The following is a 10,940-nucleotide window of genomic DNA, read 5'->3' on the forward strand; positions in this document are numbered from 1 at the left end:
AATGCTTTAAAGGCCGTTAAAATGCAAAATATCGGTTATCGGTATCGGTTTTTTTTGCAAGGAAAATATCGGACAAACAAACTCTATACAGTGCCAAACACCGCAGCACAAACTCACATGTCGCTCAATGGCAGACTCTTTACATTGGTAAGCACAATAGAAATGCTTTACAAACTGGTAAACACAGACATGTAACTCTGCATGCTGTTAAAGACAGTGATGTGTCCTCCTGTCCTCCTGTCCACGGCAGCCTGCTGTAGCCTCAGAACCTCCCAGCCACAGCCTACCACACCAGACACCAGGATGCCAATCTGTCCTCAGAGAACAGGACACGGCAGCCTGCTGTAGCATCAGAACCTCCCAGCCACAGCCTACCACACCAGACACCAGGATGCCAATCTGTCCACAAGCTCATCCACAAGCTCAACATGACACGAAATGGCAGAAAACACTTAGAAATAGATGATGTAGATGTACTTATGACATTGTAGTAAGAAGAAATGTTCTGTTTCAAAACGCTTTCCTTTCTCATTCCTACTCAACACAGACCCCGTGCAGCAGTCTAAGACACTTGGCCTGGCATGAAACCAGTGTCACTGTCACCGTCAGAACACAGGGGAACAAGTCATTGCCAACATCTCAGATCCTACAGATCATGGCTTCATTATGATGCTGCTTAGCAATAAAGAGCCATACTATTTGTGAAAACATATTTCCTGTTCTATTCCCTGTGTGGGGGGAGAGAGACAAAAAAGAAAGGAAGAGAGAGAGAAGACATGGGTTCTACTTCCCAGCCTCCTCCTCATTGGACCAACCAGCCTCTCTTTCTACCCCTCTCTTCCCTTCTGTGAAGCAGGGGTCAGTCCTTACTGGTTTGTCACTGTCACAAACACACAGAATAAAGTTCATACAATGTTTCCTCTCCTCCTCTCCCTGTCTGTTCTATTCACTGTTTAAAACCTGTCCTGCCTCCTATATGAATGGATGGTGGTATAGTTATAGCAGGGGTTGTCATGGAAATTAGGTAAAGAGGGGGGAGAGTCAGCTATTTCAGACTGTTGGGATGCAGCTACCCTGACTAGTTTATGATGAAGTGTTGTCTGTCCCTTTTCCTCCATCCTTCCCAGACCCATGACAGAGAGGAGAGGGAGAAGATGAGGGTAAAGGGATCTTATCGCTTCATCTTCGGTGGCTGCAGTGCTGTTCATTAGGAGGGTAATATCCTGTCCTCTCTCTACAGTCCTCTCTCTCCAGTTTCCTCTCCAAGCTCTATTACCGCTACATTTCCCCAGCTCAGATGTAAATATAAAATGACTGACTCCCTCACCATGAAAATACCATGATCACCCTGACAACAAACATCGATAAACCATCAGCGAGTGAAGAGTTAACCCGCTAAACACCACCCCAGCCCACCTCTCTCCCCACTCCCCCGTGAAGAAAACTCGACAAAACCACTGGTGCTCCCGTCGACCGGTTCGTGGCGACATCCGTGAACCTGGGACAGACACTCTCACGTGAGGCGACAGGCCATTAATTCACACTTTGGTCGTATTCCTAACGTTGATCTGAATGCCCGATGTCTGTCTCTCGCACACGAAACACGGCAGACACCGGGAAATGAATTGCTCTAAAACAGAACCACACCAGCACGCAGGGAGAGAAAACGCCCTGCGTTGTTCCACATGCATGTCGAATCTAAACCCTGCGATAGGCTACACACATCATACTCAACCTACAGAGAAAAATCCCATAATGTCGTATAAATGCCGTGTATGAACGCACCAATACTGCATAATTGAAACATAAGGCTCTCAGATGTATTTTTATTATCTGCGGACCTATGATGGTTTGGTAGGCTAGTCTCTATAAACTGTTGTTATCAAGATGTTCTTATCAATAGGACGCTTTGACTTGACACTGCAGTAGGCTATGATGACAATTAAGCAAGAATAATCTGCCTACTAAACACATCAAAGGACCCACACCTTTTTAACCTTTGGTAAAATAAGCTATTATAGTTTGAATATTGGGGTATGCTAAACAGGGATAAATGATCCTATCCACGTTGACGTATCCACGAACAGGAAAAGAAATGCGACAAGCCTTTGTGGAATGGATAGCCTACATGAGCGCAAGGAACAGCATGTTTAACAATATAAACTTGGTATAAAAGTATTACCTTTAACTTGAGTTTCATATTCGGCTACGATCTCCTTGTCCTTTCTGAATTTGGCCGGAGACGTCATGGCTGGTTCTTCTACTCAACAACACTAGACTTCGCAATACTGGGTTAAAGAAGTAATCAGGAAAAAAATTGTAACTATAATATTTCGTCTGGAAGAATACTCAACGGAAAGATTGTAGCGAATAACCCCACAGTCCGTGGAATGGTATTGTGTCCTGCCCCTTCACTCTGCCCGCATTGTGAGAGTTTGGCGCTGCCGCATTCCCATTCGTTTGGATCCTTTCCTTAATGTGTCCTCAAAACCAGTTATAGAGCAAACAGAGGATATATGCATTCCCTCCAAACCAACAATAACAAACAAGTCAGCACGGTCAGATGAGGAGACTCCCAAAAAGTTTAGTCCTTCAGTAAGTGGCTGTCACCAAGACGGTCAGAGGCTGGGCTGGCTCCGTGGCTCTCTGCTCTTCCCCCTAGAGTGAGAGTGGGGTACATAGATGAGCTGGGAAGCCAATATGCAGGCACGGAGACAGACATACACTGTGCATGTGTCACATTTATTTGGTTGATACATAAATGGCATTGCTTGACCATACATATTCATTATCACATGTAATACTGTGTAGGCCTATGTATGGATAAAATACTCTGGCCTTCATACATTCAATCAAATGTATTTATAAAGCCTGTTTTACATCAGCGATGTCATAAAGTGTTATACAGAAACCCAGCCTAAAACACCAAAAAGCAAGCAATGCAGATGTAGAAGCACAGTGGCTAGGAAAAACTCCCTAGAAAGGCAGGAACCTAGGAAGAAACCTAGAGAGGAACCAGGCTCTGAGGGGTGGCCAGTCCTCTTCTGGCTGTGCCGGGTGGAGATTATAACAGTACATGGCCAAGATGTTCAACCGTCCATAGATGAACAGCAGGGCCAGATAATAATAATCACAGTGGTTGTAGAGGGTGCAGTGGTTCTCATAATACATCATTCAAATGTACATTAATGGACACCTTTATTGGTACTGCAGTGATAGGGTCAGAAACTGGGTTTTGCAATGTGTCTGGGGTGGGAGTAGGACTGACAGGGTTGGGAGGGCAGTCAGGTCAAATCCGACTGTGGTTCTCATAACAGACAATGATGCTCAGAGTTGGTGAATGGACCATTGCCTACATACTACACTGTAATAACAAATAGGGCTAATCTGACTATACTTAATTGTTGTGACAAATTACCTGATAGAAATGGAATAGATTGTTTCATGCTGGGCCCATTAATAGTAATATTGGAAAAAGCCCAGAGAACATAAAGGTAAAAATATGTCAGTCCAATGTGGTCCATGACATTGACAATATAATTTTCCTGAGAACAGTTTTCAACTTTGGTGCCTTGAGAACAGCAAATACTCAGAAAACATCATAACACTGGACTACCTTTATTAAAGACATGCTCCGGAACTCAGATGATAGCACATGGTACCTTTATTAAAGACATGTCCTGTGGGCTCAGTTGGTAGAGCATGGCGTTTACAATGCCAGGGTTGTGGGTTCCATTCCAATGGGGGACCAGTATGAAAAAGTAAAACAAATGTATGCACTCATTAGTACTACAGTAAGTCGCTCTGGATGAGAGCATCTGCTAAATTACTAACATGTACATATTGGCGACTAGTTAGGTTTAAGAAATACTCCCATATTGGGCTGGGTGTCAATGTATAGTTCATACATCCATAATCTATGAGAAGAAGTAATGTTTTGCCACAAAATCCATAGTTTGAAAGCGTCTGTTTTCTGGAATATGTGCGGCGCAATTTTCCTTACACTTTCCCCCACGTGGGTCAGCCCCCTAGCAATTCGAGTTTCAGCCAATGAGCTTCGGCCACTAGCCATTTGAGTGACAGCTAGTAAGATCCACACACAGCAGAGCAAGAGAGAGGCCAATGGCATGGTGCACATATCTTCACAGGTGACATAGTATGCCATTTTCAGGGACCACTTTTGGCTCGAGTGCCATTTTCAGAACTACTGGCTAAAATGTATAAAAAAGTACGGGAGAATCTCTTTAAGGGTGTGTATATAAGCAGACTAAAACAGTTACTAAGTGTTAATTAGTTTAACATAAACCCCATTACTGTTATAAAATAGGCCTATCTCATTGGTTTAAACTGAATGATAGTCATTATGGGGCTTTGCAAAACATTGACATATTACAATATCAACCAATGAGTTATGGATAAAAGCGTCTGCTTAATGGCATATTAGTTATAATGGTTTTACTAAACTAACTTTGCAAATGAGACACCTTTAGAGGGCTGCAACATTGAATTGTAGGATAAAAACGAGGTAAAATTCTATAAAGAATTAGACTTTTTTACAGACACCCTGTAGATAAGTGATGTTTAAAGAATGGTGAACTTAGCGATCAGACTGGTTTCACCAGTCTAGAATGAGGCATTTCGCCATTTTTAGCCATAGGAAATGTCGGTACTAGAGTAAGGCTAACGAGCTAGCCAAGTCTTTGGGATACCGTTACCTAGCTAGCTAACTAGAATTTCTTGTCCAAACGTATGAGTTGCAAAATGTTACACTTTTCTGTGTGTGTGCTATAAACATACAGCATTGCACATGTTTTACAATGCAAGTTGCTTAAAGCATGCACCACATTTTACCTCTTATGTCGATTTCGATGACAAATACGAGCTTTCCTATTTCATTTCCGTCCCATATGAAGATTTTTGGGGTGTTTTTCTCACAAATTCTCCAAAAATAACCCCGCCTCTTTTCATGGAACAAGGGGAGAGTTGTCCATCTTTCGATTGGTTGAATTGATTAGGATTGGCATAAAGTCCTTCAAATCGACAATCAGGGAGCGGAGTCAGTTCTGCTGAGCCTTTTGGGGGGGAATAAAATAAACAGACATCATTGAGTTCAAGAATTGACAAGAACATGAAAGACAAACAAAACAAAAACAGAAAAATGTGTTATGACAGCATGAGACGATGACACTTATTCAGAATATAATCATTATAATATTGGACTGTAGACAAGCTTTTATTATTTAGTCATTTCAGAGACTCAATTAACAACATAAAGGGTATAAAAAAAAACACTTCATTTAAAATATTTGGTTTTGTGGATATATACAATTTACCAACCAAAATCATGACATTAGTTACACATTTCAAAGAGTTCAGAGTACTGTCAAAAATGTTATAACATTTTATATCAACAGAGTGACCAGTTTTATTCCATATCGCTCCAAATTCTAATAGTGAACAAACAACTATAAAATAAATGTGTCAGCGTTTCAGGTCCATCATTGCAGAAGGTACACTTGTCTGTACACAATGTTTGTAAACCTTGAGACCTTTGTGTTGGAGGGGTACATATTGTGCAAATTATTTTGGTGCAACTCTCTTATCGTATTAGAAATACAAATGTAAAGGGACAAAGCCAAACCCTTCGCCATTGAATGGCTGATAGTTGTGAATTCGATTATGCTGAGCCGCGGGGCAACGCGTGACATTTTCCATAGACTATATGTTTGAATATTCAGTTTTCATTGGCAGATAAAGCGCTTTTTATCAAAAGCAATCACTTTTGCATGTGAAAACACAGAATCCTACTAATTACTCCACGTGCTTAATTAAGTCGCTTTTGTTTTGAGCCGATTTCGCCATGGGCTTTGAACGGTGCACCTGGCTCACGCCCGGGAGGCAGCCCGCTTCCGAAACCATTACAAATTTTCACCCGGTGCAAAACACGGGCCAGATTAATTGAATCCCCTCCTTATTACTTAGGCGACGGTCCAGATATAATTGTACCCAATCAGCTTTGTAGTTGTGCGATTATGTTACCCAATGGTATATATTTTTTGTCATCGAGAGCCAATCGAAATTCGACATAGTGCCGTTTTTAAAAAATGTTCAGGAAGTATCGGTAGCTACCAGGAAGTTGTAAAAAAATAAACACAACAGCGAAGCTAGCTGGCTATTACATTGTACTGAATCTGTGACCGCAACGAATTAACGTTAGTTACTGAACAAAGAATCTGGGAAATTGTTTCGTTGAAGAGCAGGTTGAAGATAAATTGAAAATGGCAAGAGCTATTTTGAACATCTGATGATACTGTGTTATTATGGTCACTCTCGTGACGTTAGCTTGTGGCTCTGTTTTGACAAGTAGATAGCTACTGTAGATTGCTATCAACCACATTACTCGCTATCAACAAGAATCGATAACTATCTACTTAAACCTCCAATATAACATTAGACGTGGAAACGTCTCATTTGTGGCTTCTCTTTTATAATTCACCTGCTGCTAACTTCCAGCTAACTGTTGATAGCTAGTCAACGAACTAGCTAGCTATTTAGTAACAATAATAGTGAATAGTTAGCTAGCTAAATAGCGTTTTAAATAACGTTACCGTCAGATCAGCTACCATTGCTACATTGATTGATTGATCTGTTCTGACGCACATTTCCTCTGGACATTGGGATTCGAAAGCTAGAAGAACAGTATTTAAAGAGCATGTCTACCTCCAACTTCAAAAACAAATGTGTCACTCAAGTGAATTGTATATACTGTGAGAGTCTACTCTGCACAAGAGGAATGAAGGCAGTACTTCTCGCAGACACAGAAATTGAGCTGTTCTCTACTGACATACCGCCCAACAGGTAAGCAATAAAACCACTATGTTATGAAATGATCACTGAGTGTGTGGAATGAGTTGTGACAAATGAGCTAATGACGGTTATGGTTTCTATGAGGATCTCTCATCGCTGTCTGTTTTTTGGAGGGGTTCATAACTTCATATGTTGAGTGTTTGTGATAGTGTGAGATATAGAAAATATAATGGATAAGTTCTTATCCATTATCTCCCTCTATGGCTAGAATGTGATGGTGCCCCTTTGTTCTTTAACAATCCCCATAACATCCCCCACCCCCTCTTCTAGAACTGTTGACTTTGTGGCCAGCTGCTACTCTACAGAGAGCTGCAAATGCAAACTGAGAGACATTGCCTGTCTGAAATGGTATGTATGTAACATTATTGTAAACACAGATTTGTCTACTCACTTTACACTAACCAGTTTGCATTCATTATATATGTGCTTTGTGGTTACAAAATAGCATTACTAGACAGACAATTGTTGTGGCTGCTTTATTAATATTTACCTTCGAAAATTCAAATGTCCATGTCTAGTGTTGTGCTTCAGTTGGAAAGTTGTTCAGCCAGCAGTTTGTTGGGTACAGTGAGGCTTTTGTCAGGCCTCTTTTGTATCCCCAGGGCTTCGTTGTTGTACACAGAAACACATCGGTAATATAATAGTTAGCACTTTCACAGGCGCTCGCTATAAAACGGTAACTTTTTTTTTTTTTATCTCTCCCTCCCCCATATCTCTCTTTCTCCCTCTCCCTTTTTCTCTATCTATTTCCCTCTCACTCTTTAATTCCCCTTTCTCTCTCGATCCCCCTCTCCAGTGGTAATTTTGTGGGGTATCACGTGGTAGCCCCATGTAAGCCCTGCCTGCTGTCCTGTAACAATGGCCATTTCTGGATGTTTAACAGTGATGCTGTGTCCACCCTTAACAGATTGGATGCTACAGGTTAGAACTCCAAACTCACGGACCTCTGGGTAAATCCATTTGAATGTAATCACTTTTGACAGAATCCCTTTTGATTTGAACAAAACCTTCCATACATAGTTGCCCATTGTAGAATTGCTCATAAAGTGACTTTTTGGACCTGAGTGCCAAACATTCAAGAGATAAAGGTGCTCAAAGTTGACCCAAAAGATAGGCGGTTGAGATGGATATAATTTAAAAGCTGACCAACATGGTTGTCCAACTATTTGATCATTTCTGGAAAATAGAGGATGTTGTGTTTCATCCGATGGCAGGCACAACACATAAGCCAAAGATTATGTGAAATAGGCTCTAAGCTACAACATATGCATTTTTAGATAATTGACGTTAAACCTTTAAAAAATATATATAATAATATAATTTTGTTTTTCAAAAAATAATATAATAGTTTGACAACACTGTAAGCTTTTAAAAGATAGCAAACTCAGCCATTTATATTTGCCAGTGATGAAGACATGGATGTCTCATGGTATGGTGGGGTATGCAAAATGGGTCAACTTTGAGCACCTTTATCTCCTGAAAGGTTTTGTCATTGAGGTCCTAAAAGGCACTTTATGACCACTTCTTCCATGGCCAAACATATATAGAAAGAAGTAGTTTTTTTATATCAAAAGGGATGCTGTCAAAAAGTGACAGAATTCAAATGGATTTACCCCTCTTACCTATTGATGAACAATAGACTGTATTCCGAGAGGACTATCCTAAAACAATAGTTAGTCAAAGTAATATACATGTAAAGAAGAATTACCCTAAATGCACAGTTTGTGACTAGATACCGATACCCCCTAAGGCTAAGCATCACTGACTGACTGACACAACACATTGCAACATGTGGCATTATGTGTTGACTCTACTGATCTCCACTACCACATGACTTAGCACTCATAGAAACGCAGAAGTTGAATTATTTGGAGAGGTCGTGCAAAGCCTGAATGCCAGCCTGTTTCTACTTTAGCTTATTTGTTATTGACTTAGCTTGTCGGCAAGGAAAGACTGTTCCTTAAACTGTCCCTGCACACACAAACGCTGCGTCTTCTGTTGCAGGTTTGAACCTATTGCTCTGGGGAGACCTTCCCGAGCTGGAGGACAGCGAGAACGAGGGATCAGACACCCCATCAGAGGAGGAGTGCATAAGGTAGAGAGAGATGGATGACCGATGGAAGAGAAACAGAAGAGAGGCCTTACCCTGTGACCATATTCTCCCCTTCCCAAAAGCACACAATCCCCACGCATTCTACGCATTTACACATTTCGGTTACGCGTTGGACAAGTAACCAAAAGGTTGCAAGATCAAATCCCTGAGCTGACAAGGTAAAAATCTGTCGTTCTGCCCCTGAACAAGGCAGTTAACCCACTGTTCCTAGGCCGTCATTGAAAATAAGAATTTGTTCTTAACTGACTTGCCTAGTTAAATAAAGGTTAAAAAAAATAAAAAATCTTATATCTCGCTCTGTGGGGGGAATCAATGGTAGAACTGGACTGTGGGAACTGCCTTCTCTCTTTAAACTCACCACTGAATCCCCACTCAAACAAACTCATTAGCTTTCTGTTCCACTGGCAGATGGATGGTCTTAACATTTCGCATGGCTGTTTTATACCCTTTGGGTAACCTATTGCCAATGGACGCTGGATTGAACTTTGTACGCTGTATTTGAGGTTTTCTTCAGTCCTTTGTTAGTGCTTGAACAATCGATTACAATGATGTTGTGTTTAAGTTTTAGAAACTGACATTGTTGACCTTAAGTATGTGCCAGTTTATCTTGCGTTGGTCTTTCATGAGGAGGGCCAGTGTCACCAACAGATGGTACTAGTACATAAAGTATAGGTACTAGTTTGGTTCTAGGGCTCCTCAGTGATGGGATGATGATGAGGATACTCAATGAAAATAGAGTAAGCCCAATTACACACAGGGCAAAGGAGCTGGAAAGAAAATACATGATCATGAAAGGAAAGTCAATGTCCACTCACTCTTACATTGTTGATATAGTAAAAACATTTCAGCAAAAACAGTGAAAGAAAATGTACTTCATATTCCGAGCAGATATCCTAACCCTGTATGATTGAACGCTGAACTGTTGTGTGCTTGAAAGAGCACAATGAATGAGTATATAGATCTGAGTATATGAGTCACTTGTGTATAGAGCTGACCTTTCCATTGCTGCAGAAGCTTTTGCTTCAGACAATGTTGTAGACTTGTATTCTAATGGCCTTGGATCTGATTTTGTGAAGAACTGTGGGCTCACTGTCATTGTAGGTCACGCTTACCCTCTCCTGGAAGTAAATGTTTCAGCTTTCAGCTTTATTGTGATGCTTCGGTGCCCAGCAAGTACTGTCACAATGAGTGGCATATCTTAAAGTAGCATTTAATATACCTCCCAGTTCAAACAGACAAGCTATGCCTGTATTAATAAGGATATGTTGAAGCTCCAATTGAAAAGTATTTGTTTTGTGGTCATAACTGACAGTATGAAAGGTGGACGTACACACCAAATACCTGAGATGGCAGTCACCAATTAAGATTCCTGTCTTTGTAGCAATTATTTATTTAAGTGATGTTCTAAGCTCTGGCTAAGTGTATTACATCTTGTGATATGATATACAAAATTAATAGCCAATTATGATCAAAATCATACAGACCAAATATCTTTAACCACTTATTTTCCTTTTGTTTACAATAGTTTTTTTTTATTTACAAAAGCAATGTTTTGTAGTGTGCTGTATTTTTATTCTGTTTCTCTGTCTGTTTCTATTTGACATTTCTCTTGCATTTGAGTGTTTTACGTTTGGAGGCTGAATGGTTGTTTTGTTTCACCTTAGTGAAGGTAGCGAGTGATCAGCTGAGAACTTCCTATGGCATAGACTATGGTTGGGAGATATTCAACGACTATCAAAACAAAGATTTTTTTTTAAATGATTTTTTTATCTAACTTTAATATGATTCATTTAAGTAGTGTGTTTTTATTTATCAATTTGTATTTATTTATTAACAAACATATTGCTGTCTTTATACTGATGTTATTTGCCCTGCTGATAAAATATATTTTGAAATGCCACTCATCCTGAATTGGTAGTTTGAAACATGACTTATTCTTTTTATTTTTATGCTTATTGTA

General features: G+C 40.2%; 2 protein-coding genes across 4 annotated transcripts in view; one reads left to right on the forward strand and one right to left on the reverse strand.

The window, feature by feature from the left end:
* The window catches only part of LOC106565713 (SLIT-ROBO Rho GTPase-activating protein 2), a 206,072-nt gene extending 201,231 nt beyond the window's left edge, over nt 1-4,841 (reverse strand). For 2 of the 3 annotated variants that reach the window (XM_045691853.1, XM_045691851.1), the window contains exons 1-2: nt 3,663-4,841; nt 2,183-2,658 (exon numbers count right to left, since the gene is read on the reverse strand). In XM_045691853.1, coding sequence (XP_045547809.1) covers nt 2,183-2,249 — 67 coding nt within the window. In that variant the 5' untranslated portion in view covers nt 2,250-2,658; nt 3,663-4,841. The remainder of the gene's footprint in view (nt 1-2,182; nt 2,659-3,662) is intronic. The other variant, XM_045691852.1, reaches the window with a different exon arrangement.
* Nucleotides 4,842-6,107: 1,266 nt separating this feature from the next.
* Nucleotides 6,108-10,880, forward strand: LOC123725566 (protein FAM72A). The gene is made up of 4 exons (XM_045691854.1): nt 6,108-6,858; nt 7,138-7,215; nt 7,664-7,788; nt 8,872-10,880. The coding sequence occupies exons 1-4, from the start codon at nt 6,713-6,715 to the stop codon at nt 8,964-8,966; spliced, it is 444 nt and encodes a 147-aa protein (XP_045547810.1). The 5' UTR covers nt 6,108-6,712; the 3' UTR covers nt 8,967-10,880.
* The last annotated feature ends 60 nt before the right edge of the window (nt 10,881-10,940 follow it).

This window comes from Salmo salar, chromosome ssa12 (genome assembly GCF_905237065.1).
Source record: "Salmo salar chromosome ssa12, Ssal_v3.1, whole genome shotgun sequence".
NCBI lineage: Eukaryota > Metazoa > Chordata > Actinopteri > Salmoniformes > Salmonidae > Salmo > Salmo salar.